The sequence below is a fragment of the Mytilus edulis genome, chromosome 9 (assembly GCF_963676685.1).
Source record: "Mytilus edulis chromosome 9, xbMytEdul2.2, whole genome shotgun sequence".
NCBI classification, from domain to species: Eukaryota; Metazoa; Mollusca; class Bivalvia; order Mytilida; family Mytilidae; genus Mytilus; species Mytilus edulis.
Genome location: NC_092352.1, coordinates 24,748,361 through 24,774,497, shown reverse-complemented (window position 1 = coordinate 24,774,497; position 26,137 = coordinate 24,748,361). Strand labels below are relative to the sequence as shown.

Below are 26,137 nucleotides of genomic sequence, written 5' to 3'. Positions count from 1 at the left end.
AAAACAAATCGGAGAGATTAAATTTTGCGGTTACTGGTTCCTTGCAAGAAACTAGTTTTTGTTGCTTACACAGTAGATTAAAGAAAGTAACAGAAAGGGATTTTCCACTTTTTTTATTACTTCATGAACTTGATGTCAACTTTTCTCTCATTGTTAAAAATGGGATGAAATGAATCAAATCATCTTAAGAACTCATAAAAGTGCATATGAACCTGGAGAAGAAATATTTGGGTAATTAAACATGTCTCTTTTTTAAGAAGAAGAGGACAGATCACAATTATCATTTGACAATTTGCTTGTCATAAAACTTCACCATGTTCACAGAGTGACTGACACTGAGTTTTCCCTTCTCTATCTCTCTATATATATACATATACAACTCATCTAAATGTCCGCCCAACAATTTTAGGTCTGTAAATTTGCTTTCCCAAATTTTTTGTTCTTCCCTCGCCAGGAATTAAACTCGTGCTACTCAGATATCGTGACACCAAATCGCCTGCACTGTATCCAATGCGCTAGACCACTAGACCACTAGACCACCATGGCTTTAAAATAAAGCTTTCGGTGGCTGGGTGTTACCTTTCCTCGTCAGTTTTAATTTAGCTTTGTAATATAGTACATGATACACAGGGTTTGTTACAATTTGCTGGGTTTACTATATAATTCATACGAAACCCGAAAAAAATCACATCTTTTGTAAAGGATCCTACAAATTAATGCAAGATAAAGTCACAAAATAATTATATTTATAAGTACGTCTGAACCAGTGACAACTCTACAACATGTACAACAGATTTATCCATCGGATATGTAAATAACTGATGTTCAGTCTAGGTTGGTAACTTCATTGTCATGTCATATGTTTTTGTACGTCATATATATATATATTTCTTCTGCCAAATTTTGAAATACTGCCTTTCATCATATTCATTCAACATGATGAATATTCTGTTTTTGGATCATTCATTTCATTATGTTCATAGGTTTCCATTGCGGATGAATAAATTTTGTCATGTTTTCCGGTTTCTATATTTGGAACAACAATACCACTACAACGTGGCAAATAACAAACATATTTTATGATTTAATGGTTCTGGATTTGGTTTCGCAAAAAAACTTACAATTAAGATTGATCATCATGATCATAAGCATGATAAGTCTAAACAATTCAATTTCAGTATATACTTACAAATGACTTACAATAAATCTTAGTCGTAAGTTTTTTGTGAAACCATCTCTTGGCCTGCCAGGAATTAAATTTATGGGATTTTTATAGAATGGAGATAAAAACATCTGTCTGACAATGTCTGAAGATAAAGATTTCAATATATATATATATAAAAAAATGTTTTCTATTACAAATCATGATGTATTGTTTTATGTGTTCATGTCATGCTGCCCATCAAGGGCCCTAGATTGGAATAATAAATAGTCTTATTCTTAAATTATTCAAAGTGTATTTGATGAAAGACGTAAGAATGAATTTAATCAATCTTACCTGTTCATGTGCTGCTCAGCCATTTTTATTTAATGTCAAAAATATGCATCACTTGGTCAGATTTGTCTTTCTTAGTACATGTACTGTTACAAGTTTTCTTCAAAACTCACTCACTCACATGTCTGAGTTTTCTCTAAATTAGTTAGAGTTTCCATGATTTCATATATCATGTATATCATGTATCATATTTCTTGCAATTACTCTGGTTTCATTTCAAAGTCCACTCTTTTTCATGTTTGTCATAGTTTGGAACCCCATATATTTGCAAGAAAGACACACGAGAAAAAAAAATCATCCTAGTATAATCTCTGAAAGAAGGGAACACTATTGTAGCTCTCAAGAACAATGCATTGGGGTGGTACATACACATTCCCTAAATGCAAGGGTTAATAATATGGACTACGACATTGAATATTTTTAATTTTTTACTGCCAGACATGTCATATACATTACACCACCATGAAAAACAACACTTTAAATTTAATTTATATAATTAGGTAATAATTTGTATGTTAGTGACCCCTTATCTGTACATGTAAATATGAATAGATTAAGTGAATTACTTTTTTAATACATTTCAGAGTGGTATACTTGAACATTGCTAACCCTACAGCAGGGACTGGAGTTTGTGTCAGATTTGAAGGTTATGAACATTGTAAGTATATTAGTCATATATATATATATGATACACATGAAGTTTTCAAGCAAACTGATTTTAAAGTATTTTATAATAGAACTGTATATGTGCATGTGATTGAAATGATTGACAACGATTGAAACATTGTACAGCATGTGGTTAGATATTGGAAATATTCAGATTAAGTGCACAAGAACTGTTTACTGAACATTTAAATGAAGAGTGAAGGACTTATTGTGGAGAAACCTGTAAGAAAGAAATGTTGGTATTACAGTTATACTGTACGATAATAATTTGTTTGTTTGGTCAGTTGGGTTTATTGAGGTATGCCCACATGTACCATCTCTTTTTATCTAATTTTTATGTATAGAATGTAAAATAATTATTTTTTCTAGTTATTTACAATTCTGGTATAAGAGATGATCCTGAATATTTGATAAAGAAGCAGTATATAGATTGTCCTTTTGACCTTTATAAATCTCAAGGTAAGTGTCTATATTTTATAACCCTTTGTTTTAATAATTGTTGTCATGTTGCAAGCTTAATGTTATGGAAAATTTTCAGCTCTTAAAATGCTTGGTCATCATTTACAAATGTTTCAGGAATTGTATATATGAATGGTTTTCTACAAATGATCCATTTTTGGAAAGTTTGCTATAGCTTGCTATTGCGACTTTGCTTAGGCGTCGGCCTCAAACTTCTGGTTACAGAATATCTCAATTCATTCTGCTCCGAGATAATGTAGTACTAGTGTTTGAATTCTTAATCTTTGAAGATTCTTTTGAAATTCTGAGTAACTACTCTCTTGACTGCAAAGATTACAGCTTGAATAAAAAAGAAATGAATGTTCACCGACGATTCAGATGAATTTAACTTCATTTTGAAAATGAGTATCACAAACACTACTTCGCGGATCTGCCATGTGCTGAAGAGAAAATCAAAAGAAATCTACGTGAGATTGCGTTTTCATTCATGAATATTTCATGAATGGACATTTTCCCGCTCTACTTTTACTATTTGTAAGTAAACGTGGTAAAAGCCCGAGTGTATCGAAAGAATTGGGAATGACTGATGCAAGAACAAGTTGACATTTTGACCAAGCTGTCAGATAATTGACAAGTGATAATCGTTTGTTTAAACAAAACACAGATATAAAATACTCGATAATTTAAATGTCTAATGTCTCAGGCCAAGGACGAGTAAAGGCTTTGATAAAAAAAAGGGCATTGTTTTTGTCTAAACATCGATCAGAAGGTTTTGATGCCAAAAATCATTTGAAAACTTTTAATTTCTTTATTTAAATACTAATTGTTTCACATTCCAATGTGGATATAAGTACCTTCACTCGTTCAGCATGCTCAAGTGGATCAAACTAACAGCAGAAAAAACATTGACCCAACATCAATTCTTCTTCAGTCTCCTTCCAATAATTTACATCATACCACCTCTGGTGTATTATCACAAATTCTTATCATATAGCATCTGTATTAAAAGCAACCGGGTCAGCATCTACAGTAACTTTTTAGAATATTATAGCTCAGGGTATCAAGACAAGTGCTGTAGAAATTATTAAGGTTAATGATGTGTACCTTTTCGCTAAAATGGCTGCATTTTCACCTCAAAATTTAGATAGATTACAGACAAACCTGTGCATCTGGAAAAGTTTTAAGGCATAACATGCCCTATATAAATAGAATTCAATTGCTTTGTCATCCAAACACAGAGGCAATGATTACTCTAATATATCAAATGAATGGCTTAAAACAAAACCTTACTTGTATATACCTCCGTACATCCCAAAATTCGTTTGAACTTTCTGTTCTTTTACTTTAGTTTGTCTGAACCAAATTGTATGAAACTTATACGCAATGCTTATAACCACAATTTACTAGTCAAGTTTGAATTTTAGTTGCGTCACTTTTACCATTCTAGTGTTTTATGCTACTTTACAAATAGAAAAGTTGCTGGAAATTTTAGTTTCTGTTCTCTAACTTTAGTTTGTCTTAACCAAATGTTATGAAACTTATACACAATGCTCATTACCACAAACACTGATCAAGTTTGAATTTTGGTTGCGATAGTTATACGGTTTTAGAGTTATGCCCCTTTACATATGTAAAAATTGCTGAATATTTTCATTTCAGTTATCTAACCTTAGTTCGCTCAACCAAATGTTATGAAACTTATACACAATACTTTTAACCATAAAACCAAGATCAAGTTTGAATTTTTGTGAAGTCATTTTTAATGCTCTAGGGTTGTGCCTCGTTACAATTGGAATCAGATGCTCCACAGGGCACAGCTTTATACGACCGCAGAGGTCAAAACCCTGAACAGTTGGGGCAAGTATGGACACAACATTCAAGCTTGATACAGCTCTGAATTTGGATTGTGTTCAAATTTTTGACATAGTATATAGGTTTCTGACATGAAACAAAAGTCTAGATCTTACAAATCTATTGCACAATACTGTGTAATTAGAATGTATACACAATGCTTATTACCCCATAACTCAGATCAAGTACAAATTTTGGTAGCATCGCATTTACAGTTCTTGAGTTGTGACCCTTTATAACGTTAATGCTAGTGGGGGCATCATTTGTGTCCCATGGACATGTTTCCTTCTTTTGATAAAAGCCTTTAATATAAATTCACGTTCATTACAGTTGTATTGATTTAAGTTACTGTAACTGTCCTATTTATAAAAAAGAATGCAGTATTTTTTGCAAAGAACCAATGCTATCCAAAAGAGTTCAAAGGAGGAAAATGTATTAATAACTCTAGGCCACCATACGGTCGTCAATAATGAAAAATAATTGTACCATATACGTGTAGAAAGCTATAAAAGGCCCCAATATGAAACATGTAGAACAATTCAAACTAGAAAACTTGTGTGTTAATTTAGTGAAAACAAATATGAAGGACCTGTCACCTGAACCAATAGAAAAATACTAATTCACAGGCCCTTGGAAGTTGATATGGCATGGGTACTTAAAGAAATTAACAGAGCTTTCTGTATATTTCATTATTTGAGATCTACAGTTTTTGGTTGCAATAGAAAATATCAAAACTTTTTATGATAAACATGAAAAAAGAGATTTTTGTCGAGCCTGCAACTTTTGTTGCAGAAAGCTCGACATAGGGATAGTGAAACGGCGGCGGTGGCGTTAGCTCACTTCTTAAAAGCTTTATATTTTAGAAGGTGGAAGACCTGGATGCTTCATACTTTGTATACAGATGCTTCATGTTAAAAAGTTTCCGTCAGTCACATGTCCAATGTCCTTGACCTCATTTTCATGGTTCAGTGACCACTTGGAAAAAAAGTTCAAATTTTTTGTAATGTTGAATTCTCTCTTATTATAAGTAATAGGATAACTATATTTGATATGTGCGTACCTTGCAAGGTCCTTATGTCTGTCAGACAGTTTTCATGGACCTCATTTCATGGATCAGTGAACAAGGTTAAGTTTTGGTGGTCAAGTCCATATCTCAGATACTATAAGCAATAGGGCTAGTATATTCGGTGTATGGAAGGACTGTAAGGTGTACATGTCAAATTGGCAGGTGTCATCTGACCTTGACCTCATTTTCATGGTTTAGTGGTTATAGTTAAATTTTTGTGTTTTGGTCTGTTTTTCTCATACTATATGCAATAGGTCTAATCTATATTTGTTGTATGGAATGATTGTAAGGTGTACATGCCTAGTGGGCAGATGTCATGTGACCTTGACCTCATTTTCATGGTTCTGTGGTCAAAGTTAAGTTTTTGAGTTCTGGTCTTTTTATCTAATACTATATGCCATAGGTCAACTATATTTGGTGTATGGAAATATTTTATGATCTTTATGTCAGTTGCCCAGGTTTTATTTGACCTTGACCTCATTTTCACGGTTCATTGCACAGTGTTAGGTTTTGTGTTTTGGGCTATTTTTCTTAAACTATAAGTAATGGGTCAACTATATATGTTGTATAGAAGCATTGTTAGCTGTACATGTCTGCCTGGCATGGTTCATCTGACCTTGACCTCATTTTCAAGGTTCATTGGTCTTTGTTTAGTTATCTTGGTTAATGTTAAGTTTATGTGACAGTTGTAATAAAGCTTAGCTTTATACTTAGGACTATCAACATGATATCAATGATTAGTATAGAAGGCGAGATATTTCAGCATGTGCACTCTTGTTGATAATTACTGACGAGACAATGGTTTAGTTTACAACATCAAAGCTGTGATGAAATACATATTTGAAATAATACATGTCTATAACCATGATAACCTTTTTGGAATAATACACAGCTACAGTTGCAAACTTTCCAGAGGTGCTATCCAGCACTTTGATTAGTTCTGATCATATGCAAGTAATAGCTACTTTTGATTCTTTGATTATTTTTTTTGCAGATAACCTTGGTATTGGTAGTTATGTTTTCCCCTTCAGATTTCAGCTGTTGAATGATTTACCAGGTATAGATTAATTGTGATCAAAGACAATATTCATAGTGACATTTGCAATATCATTGTTTGTTTATTGATTAAATTTAAAGATACCACAGATATTTATTGAGATTTTGAATATGATTTTGGTATGTTTAACTTTAACTGTGAAAAGTAAAAACAAGTCAATGACTGCATGTATCTCTTGTTTTTCTGTGTTATTACAAAGACTTTAAAAATGATGTTTGCTGCTTTTCTACCATAATATAGAACATAAGAGGATAATAGAAATAACCAACAATATTGGACAGTAAACTGACTACACCAAACATCAACATCTATCTCATTCTCAGAAAACAGTTGTACAAAGGCAAAAAAAAACCACAACCATCACATAGTTATACATTGTTTATGTTTATATTGAAAGAGTTGAAAAATTGTCAGAACAGCACATTTGTTTTGTCTCCATGTATAATGGATATTTATATTACTATAAAGGTATGTTAAATCAGTCAAGGAAACAGAAAACTATGTTACAAGAATGACTATTTCAAGCTGCACTAATAATCAAGTTAATCTATGTATATGTACATTATAGGTTCTTTTAAAGCCTCTAGTGCAGGGGGGGACAAGTGGTGGAAGGCCAGAATACAGTACTGGATATCAGCAGAATTAATTCATGCTGAAACTGTCAAGGTAAAGACCAAATACAATGTAATAATTCTTATATGATTTGCATATCTATAAATACTTGAATTGGATTCGTCAATTAGAATTTTTCTCTAAGTTTACACTTCGATAAACCATGTTTCCGAAACTACTTTTGTAATCTATTCATGTGCGATACACAAGCTTGCAGTGATCCCGGGATTTTCAGCAAATTGAGATTAAAAAACAATTGCATAACAGTTGTGACAATTCTAGTGCATATATAACAAAAACAGAAATAAATTTATTGCACTAAAGCTTCGAAAATGTACAAAAATTAAATTTAATAAACAATTGCATAACAGTTGTGACAATTCTAGTGCATATATAACAAAAACAGAAATAAATTTATTGCACTAAAGCTTCGAAAATGTACAAAAATTAAATTTAATAAAATTCCGTGAAATTTCATGAAGGATTTGGCGAATTTACGTCATGGCAAAACACGACGTCATACGAATGGAAATTTTCAAGGGAAAGATTATTTCGTTACGTGTACGCTTCAAATTTGGATAAAATTTAATTAAAATGAAGTTTTTGAGGTAGGTGCTATTTCATTTAAGATTCCGTTGTATATATCGGACATTTATAGTTTTTAGTAAGTCAAGATGGCGGTGTACTCCTTAGTTACGACTTGCCATTGTGCTTTTGATTGGTAAATATATATAGTAGCCATCAACAAAAAAATGTTTGGCTGAAGAATTATAAGGATTAAACACATTTTTTCTAGAGGTTATTGATGTATAAACTCAGGGCTCTTACTCACAAACTCAACATAAAAGTCCTATTCAGTTTGTGAGTTAATCGCCCCTGTTTACACATCAATAACCTCTAGAAAAAATGTGTTTAATCCTATAGCAACATTTGTAAGGAAAGAAAAGGTGGAAATACCGTGAATGAATTAAAGTATATAACTACAAATGTATGCGCAAGCCTTATTTTGATATTAGTATTGTCATCTGATAAAGTCATGCCAATTAAAAGATATGCAGTTTTCTCTGCTTTCAAATCTTTCTGTTTGAATCCGTCGAACTGGAACTTATCAATTTTTGGTAGTATTAATTAGTTTGAAAACAAAAGGTCCTGGAATGGAATATTTTTTAAACAACAGCATTGTCCTATATTAGTTATAAAGTTGAATTCTTTGATTCGCTGTTTTACGTCATGCCTGCTAACAAATTGAAAACTGTACCTATACGCCTTATTTTAGTCCAGATTTTTAGTATTCGTATTGTTATCTTAGAAAGTTTTACTGATTAAAATGCTACAATAGGTAACAATTTGACAATCTAGTAGTGTCAACCCTGTGAATATGACCTGTGTATATAGCATATTAATCCTGAATACACCGTTTGGTGGTGCGCCTGTCAGATGCGGAACATACAAATAAGGTAATAGGTAACAGGTGAATATACTATTGGTATCGGTGTCGGACTCAACCCGGAACTTCTTAATTATTGGCAATATTAATTACGTGGAAAACAAAAGGGCCTGGAGTGGTGTAATTTTTAATCTACACCTTTGTACTATATTAGTTATATATAAAGTTGAATTCTTTGATATGTCGTTTTTACGTGATGACAGCTGACAAATTGGACCTCGTAATTTTAGTATTATAGATATATCAGAATAATAGTATCTAACAAAAATATATTTGAATATACCCTTTTAATGTATCCAATGCAGATATGCTAAGACTTTTGGGTAGACAATTTGTGTCCATTGTTGAAGACAATTTGTTGTCATCTAAATGTTTTTTTGATCATGATTTGTTGGGTTGGTGTCTCACTGGTGTGCAGTATGTTGTTGCTTTGTTCTAATTGTTCTTACAAAATATATTAACAATATTCTAAATTGGATGCTCAACTGCAATACATGTACTTCTTTTTAGGTTACCCAAGATGTTGTAATAAATCAAGCTTTACCTAATACAGTAAGACCATCAGGTCCAACACAGAATACAGTAGAAACTATAGATATAGCTAAACTTCCATTGTATAGTAGGAAACTATCTGTAACTGCCAGGTTAGTTTCATATTCTTATATAAATGTATTGTTTTGTTTCTTAGGTGTTATATATGGAAATACAGTGACAAACAAAATATGTTATTCTCAGATACTGTATTTTACAAATTTTGTCCTACTAAGATCGGTAATACACAGTTTCTTTTATTTATCGTATGAATATGGTAATTTTGAATCTAATAGGTATTTTTATGACAGTAAACCAATGTTTGTATGTTGTTGTTTATAACGGTTACACAAGAGAAAATATGAGTCAATGAGGAAAAGAAATCTGTTGGGAAATCACCAATGTTGTTGAATTATCTCCCATTTTAAAAAATATGTAAACTGACATGAAATTAAAACTATGTGGATTTTGATAGATTTGTATTTATTTAATGTTGTAAAATTATGTTAAAACAGCAGAAAATAGATGAAAAATGTGTGTTACTTAATTTGGTAAAAACAAGTGAAACTGCGAGCTACTGCTCACTGATGATACCCCCGCCGCAAGTGGATAATTTTAATAGTGTAAAAATATGCAAGTGTTCCGTAAACAGGAAGTTGTCGAGTGATGAATCTGAAAATGCATCACACAGTATTGCAGACTTATATAAACCCTGAAACCAAATTTCAGAAATCCTTGTATTGTAGTTCCTGAGAAAAGTGTGACAAAAATTTTCAACTTGGTTATCATGTGTAAAATAATACAAGTGTTCGGTAAACAGGAAGTTGTCGAGTGATGAATCTGAAAACGCATCACACGGTATAGCTGACTTATATCAAGTCTGAAACCAAATATCAGAATTCCCGGTAGTGCAGTTCCTGAGAAAAATGTGACGAAAAATTTTCAACTTGGCTATCAGGTGTAAAAATGATACAAGTGTTCGGTAAACAGGAAGTTGTCGAGTGATGAATCTGAAAACGCATCACACAGTATAGCTGACTTATATCAAGCCTGAAACCAAATTTCAGAAATCCTGGTAGTGTAGTTCCTGAGAAAAATGTGACGAAAAATATTCATGGGAAGGTCGGACTGACTGAAAGACTGACAGACTGACGGACTGATGGACTGATGGACTGACGTAAGGACAGACAGAGGTAAAACAGTGTACCCCCTTTTTTTCAAAGCGGGGGTATAATTATAAAAGTACTTATAAGGTAAATTTTGAATTGAATATAGATATTTATAAAAACCATGAAAACAGAAGTAGAAAATACTTTTTTCTGCATTCAGATTTGATTTGTTTAATGTTTTACATTGCTAATTTTAGGTTGTTTGAACATATTCATATATCTGGAGGTGTAGCTAGATTAAGAATCATCATCACAAATAACACAAAAGTCAATGTGAAGACAATATATGTCAAAGTAAGTACTTTTTACTATTTATGTGCAATTTTCATGAATTTGTTTCAAAGTGCCTCCATTCAGATAGTTTTATTGCAACAAGAAAATCCTGTTAACTAGATACAGAAATTTTGAATATCTGAAAAAGGAGGTACCAAAACAACAAAATTAGTAAAGGTCACACTAGGATCTTTAATTTAATTGACCAAAATATGTACAACGTTATCACTGTTATATTCCCCTGTTGTAGGCATTTAGTGTCAACCCTATGAAGTTATAAAAAGAAGCATTCAATACTTATAATTACATTTTTTAGCTAGGATCATGAAAACACGATTTTTATCAAGTTTTTATTTAATTTACCTTTGCACTGTATTGTGATCATGAATGATAAATTTTATTGTGTAATGAAGTTGATTAAGGAATAACGTGAGATTGCAGTGTAGCCAATCAGAATAAGGTATTACAATGAAACACATCTAATGTAAAGATAAAAATACCAATAAAGCTAAAAAAAGACAGCTTTATATTTATTTAACAGATATGACTATCATGGAAATTGGAATAGCTAACAATAGATCTGATTTTGCAAGTCTGAAATTTAATAAATGAAAACCAAACTTTTGAGCAAAAAATTGCATGAAATTCAAATCCTGATGACATAGGGTGGGTTGCTAATATTATACACCTATTGACTGGTTATAAGGGTAATAGCAAGTTTGTTGTCCCTGAGATACCAACTATTGCTTGAGGCGAAGCAGAGGGTAATAGTAAGAATCAAAGGGACAACAAACTTGCTATTATCCACATAACCAGACAATAAGTGTTTTATTATACTGAACTAAACAACTTTCCAAAAAGTCTGCAAACATCATCTGAAAGAAAATAAAAATGTCACACAAACATGCACACACTATGAACCATATTCTTTTTTACAGTCCATGTTGTATTTGTAAATATTTTATTTTCTGTAATCAAGAGTAGGAAAACTTGTGTAAAATTCCGTTGCATATAAATTCTACTAGACTAGCTAAAGTACTGTACACCAAAGTAATCCCAGTTTATGAAGACGACGACAGACCCATGTTATATCTTTTAAAAATGTGTCACGAAGATTTTCTTTTTCTTTTTTAATTGCTTCTGGTATTAAAGTGATATATTAAATTTAAATTAAGATAGACACAAATAGATTATACTGTTTACAATATTAGATTTTGACGTTGCCAAACGCACAAATCCAAGCAGAAAAAATCATTACATCGTTCTTGTCCAATGAAAAATAAGTATAATAAAATACGGGAAAATGATGATAAAACTATTAACCAGGGTAATCTTTGAAACTATTGACTGGCAAATAGTCTGTGGAACGAAATAGCACAACTATTTCATTATTTTCTAAAAGAAAAACCATACTAAGACCTGTATAATAATCTACTTTATGTATTAAATCAACTCCTGCTACAGTTGGGTGAACAGAGCTTTTCATTTTCACTGCCCAAGAAATGTTTTATGTAAACCTATCTATTGAACCTGTTTAAGACGGGACGTATTAATTATGATATACCTTTGTTTGCCAATCCATCTGTTGTCCACACTTCGGACAATTACTAAAAAACGCTTCCACCAACTTTTATGAAACTTTGTTGAATTGTTTATGTCTATTGACTTAAGCTCCCTTTCGATTTTTATAAATTTAAGATTTTTCTTCAATGTTATGAAATTTTATACTTTAAAAAAAAAGGTGATTTTCCAGTTTTCGGGCAATAACTAAAAAATACTTCCATCAACTATAATAAAACTTTGGTGAATTGTTTATATCTATTGACGTATGCTCTCTTTTGATTTTATAAATTTCAGATTTTACGTTTCCGTGTTATGAATTTTTATGCTTAAAAAGGGGGGATTTTCCAGTTTTTGGACAATCACTCATAAACACTTTCACAAAATTTTATAAAACTTTGGTGAATTGTTTATATCTGTTGACTTAAGCTGACTTTCAATTTTTATGAATTTCAGATTTTATGTTTTTCAGTTATGAATTTTTATACTTAAAAAAGGGGGATTTTTCCAGTTTTGGGACAATAATTCAAAAACACTTTCAGCAACTTTTTTGAATCTTTGAGCAAAGCCCATACCACACAGTCAGCTATTAAAGACCCTGAAATGACAAATACAGTGAAATCTGAATAAACCGAACCCTGATAAAACCGAATTTCAGTTTAAACCGAACAATTTTCAAAGTCCCACAAAATTTCCCTATCAATTAACGTTAATCTAACCTGAAAAAACCGAACCCTGTCAACACCGAATTCCGAACGCTTTTTGAAGGCTCGTTAGTAAATTTGTATCTAAAAATTACCTGTCAAAATCGATCAATACCAATCAAAACAATAGAATATTATTAATTATTTGCATGATTTAATTAAACAAACACAGGATGGCAGAGTATCCCTGAAGGTATTTGAGGTTTAATGAACTTGTGGGTTGTTATAACAAACTAATTAGCATGTCTGTGTCCATGTAAAAAGTGATTTTTTGTCAAGAAACGTTAAAATGGTCAGCTTCCCTCATCGCCGATAATGACAAGAAAGGAACTTTCCCTCAGATCAATTAAATGCACCTTACTCAAATAATTACGGCCACAAAATAGAAACTGCCATTCTGTAGCTAAACTGTTTAATTAAATAATAGTTTTAAAGCCTTTCACCGGATTAAGAACAAGGTCAATGGATTTCGATTGCTGGATTCCCTTAGAGGCCCTATATATTTGATTCGAATGCTCCCGAAGACTTTCGGTAGCTTTTAGCAACGATAAAGTCTGAGAATAAACTGGACCCCTGCTGTTGTTTCACTGTTATCGTGTGCCGAAGTATCAATCAGCGGGTGACCAGTTTAGTCCGAGAACTCGTGTGTACAATGATGTTCCCGATTCAACTACGGAATCGTCATTTGATAGTGACTGTGAATCTGAATTAGTCATTGAATTAACGGATGAGAAAATAATTATAAAAAGCAAAATCGCTCCACGTCGGACATCTCCCATCGACGAGCGTGATTGACGGAGTGACGTTTGATTTATAAACAAAAATGTAGCAAAACGTCTATCTTCATCTTCTTTTATTTTTACATTTACATCTAAATTAACACAAAAATAAACTGTCGTCATGTTGTGTCACCTATAATCCCTTGTCAGTAAATGCCAAAATTATTTTGGTGTCGACTTCCGTTTACCTCTACAATCCGAACACCTGTGAAAACCGAACAAAACACAAAGTCCTGTGGGTGTTCGGTTTGGACAGGTTTCACTGTATAAAACAATATAAATGAGAAAAGTCAAAACTAACAGCCTAATTAATGTACAAAAAGAAATCATTTAAAGCATAAAGACAAGCTAAAAGGGCAATAGGAGTTTCATGCGCTTATAGCTCAGCTCTTTATCATTATTGTTATATATTCCATTTATAGTTATATGGTGTTTTTGCCCTTATGACAAAAGGATCAAAACTGAACCCTGAGGATCCATGTGTGACAGAGATTGATGATAATGTTATTATTGAACCTAAAGAAAATCCACATCTAATTTGGGAGGCCATGCCAGTCGAAGGATGTAATACTGAAATTCTTAATACGTAAGTGTTAATAAAAATCAAATTTTATTCAAATTGAATAGTTACAGAGAAAGAACAATTATTCTCTTTTTATAGTATCTTCAGTATACATATAGCTGGTATGGTTTTGTCAGTGTCTTACCTGTAGGGGTAGAGAAAAAATAAATGAATTTTAAACCATATGCAGTTATTATGGCCTTGTTATGAATTCTTTAAAATGAGACAAATATTTAGGCATATGAAATTAAGACTCATTGACCTTGAATAAGGTTTGATAAGGTGTCAACACAGGAAAACACTGTTGAACTTTTACTATATTGGAGTCCAAGTTTATGTTAAAGTAAATGCTTATAGAGAAATGATCTGTTCAGCTTCTTAATCCAAAACAGTTATGTCTATCATTTATAATTCATTTATAACAGTCTTTATTTGTTTCTTCTTGGCCAATCAATTGATTCTTACATATGATTTGATATTCTTAAATGAGTTTGATTTTGAATTTCGAGTTTTATCTTATATACCGGTAGCCACCTTAATAATTTGTGTTATTATTTTCACAACAGGGGTATTGACAATGTGCATGTTCCACTACAGTATAAAGATGGATCACCACTTCCTCCTACAGTCAGTAGTAAATATCATATAAAGGTAATGTATTATTGTGTTTGAATATATTGCATGATTGGTTGAATGAATCAGTGATGTTTAATGCCATTTTCAACACTATCCTGCTGTTTTATGTTGGTCAGTATTTATTTGTGGAGTAAGCCATAGTGCCCAGAGAGAACCACCACTTTTTCAGTAGGAAAACTGACAATCCTTGTCAAGTAAGATTTGAATTGATTGCACCTGCCAATTGTGGGATTGAAACTCACAAACTCAGTTATGACTGGCTAATAATACAGTAGTTAGATCTCTCTTCAACTGAGGCCCCTTGTTTGAATATAAAAACTCATCAAAGATACTTGGCTTATAGTTTAGTACAATTGATGCTTGTTTTGATTTGTCTACATAAGACTTGTCAGTTGGGATATACTGGTATTCAAAAGATTTAGAAGTCCAAATTAAATATGAAGATGAATATTCTACATACAGTTAGTACCTAGTTTTATTTCTATATTTTGATAGTATTACTTTTGTTTGTATTCTCCAAAAAATTTGAAATAATTCTGATTTGATCCAATAAATTCTTTATCATCTATAACATGTATAAAAACAGACATTGCAATAATGCTATTTAAGATTGTCATTAAAAATCTTTTAAAACAAATTTGCTTAGGAACAAAATTTTGCTTACAGTATGTGGCTGAAAACTGGATAATTAAAATTTGTTAGACTTATTTAAGTATTTTGTAAAATTAAGTTTGTGCAGTATATACATTTTAGTCAAATTTTGTAGATGATTTTTACACAAATAATGAGTAGGAAAATTGTTAACAAGTACTTGGAAATAATTTTCTATCTTACACTTGACTTATCTTTATTTAAACAGTTTTAATTTTACTGATTTGATATATTTCAGTGTACATATGAAATAGAAGTGATTGTTGAGTTAGAGAATTTAAAGAGAGCCTCTCTGATGTTACCTCTACATTGTGTTAGACACACTCAAGATGACACGGTATGTTCTCATCAAGGATTTGTAATTCCTAGTTCTTATTACACTATATATAAATACCTTCTTCAAAAGAAAATTTTGTAGCATTTTTCTCAGAAACTAAAAATCAGAGCTTGTTTAAATCTGATATTAAGCTTTGTGTGAGCATTTTGTTTTAGACACACTCAGAATGACATGGTATATTGCATTTAGTATATGTAATTCCTAGTTCTTTTTACACTTGTACTGATTTCATATTCATATCAACTCCAGGTTTACCCAATACTAGCTGCAAACTAAATTATATTTGTGAAATGTTGATTTCACGTTGACACCAATTCAGCCAACTTGGCTGCTATTTCTTTCAAGATTTTTCTTATTTCTTGATAAATTTATTTAAGTTTGACCTATTCACGAGGATTTTAATTTGTGTTATTTTTCTACTCACCAAAATTTTTAAAAGGACCATAAGTACTTAATGTCAATAACACTTTGTAAAATTATGTGTCTAAAGCACTCAATCACAAGATCTTCTTCTGAAGTAGAAAATATTTCAATATCATTAACAGAAACAATTGTTTCTTTACAGTGGTCTAAATGGCAGGCTCCACAGTGGGTATATGACACAGAAATACTGACATCAAACTCTCGCTTCAGTGTCCCAGAAAATGTTTTAAGTAAGTTTATGTCATCTCAGATATTTCTATTTATGTTCTTCAGGTTGAAGTAAAAATTCCTTAATTCTCAGCTCTGTTACATGTTCTAATTTGGCCTCATTATTATATGTTGATTCCAATTATTTTTTATTTCATAGGTAAAGGTGAACCAAATATTTAAATGTTATGAGAATTAACACATTTTTTATAACCTTGTTTGCAAACTTTTGCAAAACCACAAAATTAGATATTTACAAAAATGCGAATTTTTCTGAATCAACAAAATTGGTACCCACAAAATAAATAAATGTACAGTATAAAGTGTTTATGAGTAGGTCTCAGGTCAAGGTCAAAGTTTCAAAAAATAGATTATATTATTGTCTCAAATAATAACAGAAAAAGTACCATAAAATCAATCAAGTCATTCCCCTGTATAAGGATACATGATTATGTGAGCTTGTAATGGCTATACACTCCAGAAGATACACAGCATATTGTGAAAGCTCAGCCTGGGAGAGTTTCATCCTAAGTTTTAATACGGCTGCATAGCCAGAAACAATTCAGATATCACAATGCATTCACTGTCCCTGATGGTTGTGAATTGGGCTTTTTTATTATAAAGATAAACTCAATGCAGGCATAAAAGTGTAGATTTACCTCTATATTTCCCCCTCTATATATTCCTTTACAAAATATTATTTTTTTACTGAATTTCTAGATTTTCACCAAACCACATATACCTCATGTTATAAAGTGAAATGGATAATTTTTGAAATGTCTGATTGTTGTGTGGTGATTTATTCAGCGAAAAGTAGGTGTTTAAAAACTTTAAGTAACGTTTATAAAAATTACCCTTTTTTAATTTCAGATGGCCCTGCATTTTCTGGAATACCAAGATTTCAACCATTGAGCTGACAGTAAAAGATGATGTAAAATCCATTTAGCAATTTATCCATTTTCCATTAATATACTGTTAATCCTCATTTTCTTAATCAGAAGAAACAGTTTTTCCTAAAGCCATTCATACTGTATCTTCACTATTATCTCTGGTATTGTAATTCTGATGAATTGAATACAAATTAATGTAGGACTTTCTCTCATTTAAAGTGTATTGGCAAAAGAGAGACAACTATAAACTCTTTCTCATGAAAGTTTTTAATTGGAAAAATTGGAGACAAAGAAAAAATTCTAGTTAAACTTGGTGCTTAAAATTTTAAAGAGTGCTGTATTTAATTTTTACTAACACTTACTGAAGGTTTTGGGTCTTGACAATTTGATCAGATAAATATAGTTTGTTCTGTTCAGTTCTGTTCTGTTCAGTTTAGTGATTTTCATTTTTATGTCCCATGTAACATGCTTTTTACAAAATAATATAAATCCAGCCAAAAAACACATTTGTCTTATTTTCTTATTTTGATTTATAACAATGATCAAGTTGTCCCTTTTAGAACAAGAATCATGCTAATGCGCACTTCATCATTAAAGTGTGCTACTCTGACCTTAAATAGCTACAACACTGAGTATAGATACAAGTGTGCATTTTGGAATTTGAACATTTACTTCCTTGAGCTAGGGTGGTTTTACTTTAGAATGAAACTGGTACTCCATAGAAAAAACTATTTTTATGCAATCAGCCTTGAATTCTGTTGACTTCATTTATACCGCTATAGTTTTTCTCTGTGCGATCAAAATAAAATAAAAGGATTATTTTCTTAAAACTTTGTCAAAATTTAACCAGGGCAACATACATTTTAAGTGCTGATAAAATCTCATTTCACTTTGTATTCATAACTAAACAATTCAAGTTTTCGTTTCTCATGTAAGAGGTGGTGAAGTTTCACGTTTTATAATAATATTTTAACAAACAAATTTAGCATGACTGTTTAGTACTTTTGTTTTGATTGAAACACCTGAAATTGATTTTTTATTCTGAAGATAAAGTAAACTGATTGCTACCTTTATAAGGTTTGTGATATAAGCTTTATTAGGAGACAACAGTATAGTCCTATTGGAATTTGCTTTTCAAGCTATGCTTTACAATACAAAGATTATTGCATGATAATTGGTGAATATTATCTGTCTCACAATAGATATTACACTAGTAAGCTCTTGCACTAGTTAAATCTTACAAAAATGTTCATGAGCATTCATGCAATAACCTATGCTATATAATTGATATCTATCTGCTGTAAAGTGTTGGGGTTATCTACTGTCATAATTTTGAAGGGTCTGAGTTGATTTCCTATCTTTCCCTTTTTTCAACCCTTGAATGGATTTACAGAGAAGGTCACTTATTAAATTATTATTGTCATATTTCTGCCTCATTGTATGTCAAGGATAATGTTTGGCTTTTCTTGTGTACTGGTAATTTATTACAAGACCATGGTTATATAAATTCTAGTAAATACTTAAAGCTTACAATAAAAGTATTGGAAAAAACACTTACACCCTATGTTACATGGTTATATGATAATTGCTGTTCATGGCCATATAATAACTGGTTCTGAAGTGCCACTTAATCTTGCCATAATCTTTTTAATAGATATAAAGGAGACCTGGTTTTCATCTTACTGTTCCAGATACCAGATTCAATTAATCAGTTTGACTTTGTGTCCTGAATCTAGCCTGGACTATGTTGTTTAATATCCTCACTTCCTAGTGTAGTTTGGTATGATAATGAGAAGTTTTAAAAAGAAAAATTCTTGTCATCGAATTAAATTGGTGTAAAATGAATGAATAAATGGCAAAAGAAATACAAAATAGCTTAACAGTATGAATACACTAACCACTTGATCTGTTGACAGTTTAAATTTTGAAATTAAACATAATGATCCAACTTACATACTGATGTTTTAATGGATGTCCTGTAGCACTTTTGAATCAGTTTTTTTTAATTTTGTTACCAGATTTTATTGATTCTGTGTGGATAGATGAACCACCAATTTAGATAATAAAAAATGATATATTTTTCATAGGATTGTATGCAAACTTTGACTAAAACTGAAAAATCAAGTATCAATTAAACTAATCCTTGAAACTAAATGTATCTACAGTATGTTTTAATTGGAATTATATTAAGTAATATTCTCTAGTACACAAGTAATAAAACTGTCAACATTTGTGAAACAAATTTAACTTCAGTTTTTATTTTGAAATTGCTAAGCATGCATTATGTCATCATCACTATTATTCCCATTTAAAAAGTATTTATTCATTTGACATGTATAGTGTACATCTTGTACCACTTCACTAATAGATTTGTAATGAAAACAAAAAGTTATTTATCATTTGCTGTTTTAAATCTCAAGGTAACACTTGAAATGACAGGTTTTATCCATTTAGTAAAATAAATGAAATCATACAATACAATTTAAGAAAAAGAATAGCCTTGACTATAGCTTAGAATAAATCTATTGAGTGCATCAGGACTGATGCAGCATAAGTTATGTCATTAATAATGAATATATAACATAGTTATACCCAGTATGATGAAGTGAAGATTCACTGGGGTAAAGCTGATGACCGTAACTGCATTCACGGTCATCCCAAGATGTCGGATGAAAAATTAGGTCAGTTTCTGTATTGTCTGTTAAAGTGTTTCTATATCATTTTCTTTACAAATCATACATTGAAACGATGTAAATTTATAAAAGAATCACTCGGAAATCACTAATTACTTTTGAGAAATGTGCATGAAACGGGAAATTCGATTTGAAAAAATCGCCAAGATGACCGTAAATCACAATCGAGATGACCGTAACAGAATCAGCGATTCATAACAAGGCTGACCGTAACTGCTATTAAGATGACCGTAATTTGTAAATGATGACCGTAACTTTTAAAGGATGACCCTCAATTCTAAGAAATATCCGTAATTATATAACTATCTTTTTGTATCAAATGATTGCCAAAAGACATGCAAATGAACAGGAAGGGAAAACATGCCACAAAAGCGCGATAAAATGACACCTTACAAGCATAATAAAAAAAATGGGGTGCACAGCCTTCAACTGCTCGACAAAAGATTTTTGTTTTTTCTGGGATTCCTTTTAATGACATATAATAAATACACATTTTTAAAAATGCCAAAAAATTGCATGTACACCCATTGATATTATATAGTCTTTCATTTTGTCGTGCAAATAAAATAACAGAAATATTTTGAAAATATCATTCGAATAAACTAGTGAAGGTGAGCTCCAGCAAAGTAGATCCTTAAAATAGTATTGCACGAAAAGCGTATCACAAGGCGGAACGTTGTCAATTTGTATATATACAGAAATGTTATTCATACAATCAGGATTCTACTTCTTCAAAAATATCTCCCCATTACGCCAGTTCATGCTCACAATCGTAGAAATGGAAGCCATTGTAGGGATGACGCTCTGCCACTTTTGCTCTTGAAAACTGATAAATTTATCCACATAGCACAATTACGATCGATCGTTATATGTCAGTTATATTTTAAAAGACAAATGTATCTACTAGCTAATGAGCATTAGTTAATGATCTTGTCTGCATTAATTCAACTTAAAAATATTGTCTGTTCGGATGTCAGATGGAATTTTTGAAAATTCTTAAGCATTTAAAAAAATTCTAATTAAATATTTCGTGGAAGGGCAGACTAAACATTTTCAGTGGTTGAAGATTATAAACCCTAATTATCACACACAAGAAAATCATATTTTTTCGAAGATATCCATTTTCATCATCCAAATTAAAAGACTGTCGTCAAGTACTTTTAGAAAAAATAGCTATTCGAACACACCTAAAATAGATATAGGAAGATGTGGTGTGAGTGCCAATGAGACAACTCTCCATACAAATAACAATTTAAAAAGTAAACCATTATAGGTTAAAGTACGGCCTTCAACACGGAGCTTTGACTCACACCGAACAACAAGCTATAAAGGGCCCCAAAATTACTAGTGTAAAACCATTCAAACGGGAAAACCAACGGTCTACTCTGTTTTTGTGATTCATTAGATAGGTATCTCACTTGACCCATATATTTCATCTTTTCGTACTGTAATTTTTTTACGTTATAAAGTCAACCTGTAGCTTTGATATATAATAATGATAGAATCTGAAGCGAGATGCTATATAAAATACTCTTGCTTTGTACGTTTTAAAGACAAAATATACACCCCAAACATGCCTTAACATAAAAAAGGTGCACTCGATTTTTCTCTTTTCGATACAATCGTTACCTGTTTTGGGGAATTTTTTCTTGATTCACATAATGGAAGGGCAGACACGAAAATTTCTGAACTAAAAGATTGATATGTCCGTCCAGCTTCAAGTTAAAAAAAATTGAAACTTAGTACACATTTTCCCTATGGTATGAGCTTTTTAATTCTAAAGCCAAATTACAGTTTTATCCCATTTTCATAGTCCACTAAACATAGAAAATGATAGTGTAGATGAGGCATCCGTGTACTAGGGTCAAATTCATGTTTCTTCAAATTTTCGTCGTATCGCTGTCAATTTGTGTTAAAATTTTAACGTCGATATCAATAAATATTTCATTGTTTACGAGAAATATGCAATTTACTATTATTGTTATAAATCCTAAATATGGCCAATTATATTATAGTTCAAAACAAGAGGCTGTCACAACGACAGCAAACCGGATTTATTAATATTTATTTGTGTCCTGGCAATATCACAAGAACCATTACTGATGAATGGTGAAAGTGAAAATCGTCAATATCAAATTTGACCTAAATTTTGTCATCAGTATCAACATCTTAAAATTTGAAAAGCTTAGATTGAATGGTTCATGAGTAAATGTAACAACGTGAATGGAAACGCCATTTCACAATCTTTCAAGAACCATAACTCCTGAACGGTAAAAGTCAAAATCGTCATTATTGAACTTGACCTCCATTTTGTCATCAGTAACAACATATTAAAATTCGGAAGCTTAGGTAGAACATTGCATGCGTAAATGCACGGACACGACTGGAAACTCCATTTTTCAATCTTTCAAGAACCATAACTCCTGAACGGTAAAAGTCAAAATCGCCATTATTGAACTTGACCTTCATTTAGTTGTTAGTAACATTATATTAAAATTTTAAAAGCTTTTGTTGAACGGTTCATGAGTTAATGCACGGACAACATTTTATTGCCGCCCGCCCGCCCGCCCCCCCGCCACCGTACATTTCCAAATCAATAACCGACATTTTTGTCACAAAAATCCGGTTAAAAAGAAATTTATGAAACATATTTATATCCGCTAACCAAGCCCTTATTGAGATCGACAAACTCAACAAAAAAGCTTTGAATACAATACAAATATTTCTTAGAATTGATGGTCATCCTATAAAAGTTATGGTCGTCCTATATAAATTACAGTCAGTCTTTACAAGTTACGGTCATCCTTTACAAGTTACGGTCATCTTTTTACCAATTACGGTCATCCTTGTTTTATGTTACGGTCATCTTGAAAATATTTTGATTATGATTTACGGTCATCTTGGCGATTTTTTCAAATCGAATTTCCCGTTTCATGCACATTTCTCGGAAGTAATTAGTGATTTTCGAGTGATTCTTTTATAAATTTACATCGTTTCAATGTATGATTTGTAAAGAAAATGATATAGAAACACTTTAACAGACAATACAGAAACTGACCTAATTTTTCATCCGACATCTTGGGATGACCGTGAATGCAGTTACGGTCATCAGCTTTACCCCAGTGAAGATTGATTATTTTCTTTTTAATAGATATATAAAGTTATTTTTACGATATGAGATTGAATTATTTAGATACTATGAAATGGCAAGTTATTATTATTTATTGTCAGTTTTACCCTGTAAACATTTTTTGTGAAGGGATAACAACAGTGTATTACATTTAAAAGGCACTATTATTGATTATAGTTAATCCGTACGAAGAGAGAAAATAATGATACAGGCTCTTTGCCAGGTGTAATGTTATGATACTGAAATCTGTGCTTAATAAAAATTGATATTATTGACTGCTTTTAAAATGTCGGTATAAACTACATGCTGTTCATAGTTTTGTATTATATTTTGTCTTTTATGATATTGTATAATGCATCCATTTTGTATTACATTCTAACATCTGTAAGAAATATGTAGATGAACCCATGTGCCTTTGTAACATGTCAAAAAGAAACATCTTTCGTATATCAAAAATAAGCAAATTAATGCTTTACGTAATGCTTTTAGTTGTTAAAAGCAAAGATGCATTGAGGAATGTCAAAAACATTTAACCATCAATATGTAAATATATTAAATGTTCAGGATCTGCTGAAATCAGCATCTTCCAATTATGTACTTGTGATAATGTATGTCTCATAATCAGCAGGTTTCAATATCTGCTATGATGAAGTATGATATGACATGGTTTATATTTTGTTTTGTTTTGTATTTTGTAACACAAAGAAAATTGATTTAAAGCTTCTACTGGTTTAATTTTTGCAGTGCATACAGTACATTCATCCACTAATCAAAGCTTTTTCACAACTTTTTAAAGACATTGGAAAAGTTCAAGCTTGACAGATATGTACATTTTTGAAGTATGTATGTTGAGCTTTATATGCCTTTTGGTTGTTTTTTATGGGTTACTGTCTCATTGAATTGAATGTTCTAATACTAGAGGAACTTCATGACCAAAAGATTTAATTCTTACAATACTAGGTGAAATATATTTGTTTATAAGTTTTTTTTATCTTCTGGATGATACTGATTACCTTCATGTGTTTTCATGTTAAACATGTATTTTATGTAGTATGGTGTTGACTTTAATACCATGAAAAAAATAGAGCTTCCAAACTAAAATTACCAAAGAATCAAAAAGATATAATGTAAATTAAGTGTTATTGTAAAATTGCAATTTTATGCTGTTTACAGTAAATTATACATAAAACATTCCATTATAATTATTCACAAAATTTTTATTTTTATATTATTGTGTTTATATAAATTTATTTATTGAATTATAATTTTTTCTAATGTGCCATGAAATAGTTTGTTCATTATGCAATTTATTCTTTTGAAATCTAAGTGCTTATTATACAATATTGAATTTTCAAACTTTTGAAATGGAAATAGAAGCAAAACAATCATATTACAATTAACTCCATGTAAGAATTCAATTCGAATAGCTCTTGACCATAAAAGTGTGAATAAAAATATCCATATTGGAGGTGTTTGCATGAAAACTATTTCACATGAAACACACATCTGGCATCCTAAATTGATAATCATGGCATCTTTGATCATTAATTGTCAGGCTCTTTCAAATATCATGTTAAAAAGATAAATTCAATAGAAAAAGAACTTTATTGAAGTTATGACAAAGTAGATTGATTGTTGTCAGAAGTATTTTAAACAATGATTCAATAACGGGATTTTTTATTTGCCAGTGTATGATCGCTTTGTATATCTTATGGATCATAATGTTATAGAATTTACAATCCAGAAGTTTGCCATTTTTAGAGATATCATCATCTTTTTAATTGTATTGGCATTAATGGATAAAAATTTGATAATCTCGTATCTTAAATATAAAAGTTAAGCTATTTAGTCAATTATTGAACATTGGTTGGTTAGAAACATAATAAGTTGGAAAATAAATGATTTTTTTTTAGTTTACCTTAGTTAGACCAAATTTATGTCACAGGTTTTTTGCAATCTAGAATCTTCCCAAAAAAATTTGGGGAAATCTTAAAGAAAAAATATTATTCATATGCATAATATGTTGGTTTTTTTTTTAAGGAAACGGGGGAGTGTATGACATCCAAGTTCAAAAAAAAAAAAGGAAAATGATACAATTTTTGAAGTATTTGTTTTGGTAACATGGCACAGAATAAACAAATGTATTTACTATATCATATATCAACATATTGCAAGTATGAAACTCCTGGTACTTATATTGTTACACAATTTTACAATATTGATCATTTAATTTTAATTTTTTTTTATATATTTATGAAATGTTAATGTGATAGTAAGCTTATGCTTAAGATTTCTACAATAAATGCATTTAAATATTAATGTTATTAATTTTGCTTGGGTTCAGTTATGTCTTATATTTGTTGTGTTTAAAATTTTGAATATGAAGTAATCTTCCATTGCAAAACTCAGGTAGTACTTGAGATTTAAAGAAAACGAATTCAAAAACAAATTGGCTGCAACCATCACATGGCAATTTATGAAGCGGTGTCTGTATTCAGACACAGTATATTCCTTTAGGTTGTCCTGTTTCAATAACTTACAAACTGGTGTGTACAAGATCTTTAGAATTCTTTATTATATTTTTTTGCTGGGCTGGCTCAGTACAACTCACAGTATGGTGATGTCAGAGGAGTGAAAGGGAAAAGTTGATACCTAATTTTTCTCCCAATTATTTTTTTTGATTTAAGCATATTTATTTATAGTGGATTGGGAAACAAGTTTTGCAATTTATATTAATCACTTTCCACTTTGCGGATGCGAGTGCTACCTTGAAGAGGCAATAACCTGCTCTTTTTCGAAATCTACAAGGGTGTCTTTAACGTGCAAGAGATATGACTCTCTCTTAACACGGGTCAGCCATTTATCGTCCCCTTCCGACGGACTATCATCGCTTCCTCAAGACCATACTCGCAAATGGTGTCAAGGGTCTTCTACCCATA

At 31.1% G+C, this 26,137-nt stretch overlaps 1 protein-coding gene across 1 annotated transcript; it reads left to right on the top strand.

The window, feature by feature from the left end:
- The first annotated feature begins 67 nt into the window (after positions 1 to 67).
- On the top strand, positions 68 to 19,867 carry LOC139487873 (uncharacterized). The gene is made up of 12 exons (XM_071273039.1): positions 68 to 231; positions 2,080 to 2,153; positions 2,531 to 2,620; positions 6,532 to 6,594; positions 7,163 to 7,260; positions 9,164 to 9,297; positions 10,551 to 10,647; positions 14,092 to 14,255; positions 14,798 to 14,882; positions 15,757 to 15,855; positions 16,421 to 16,508; positions 17,356 to 19,867. Exons 1-12 carry the CDS (start codon positions 170 to 172, stop codon positions 17,400 to 17,402), a joined length of 1,101 nt encoding a protein of 366 aa, XP_071129140.1. The 5' UTR covers positions 68 to 169; the 3' UTR covers positions 17,403 to 19,867.
- The last annotated feature ends 6,270 nt before the right edge of the window (positions 19,868 to 26,137 follow it).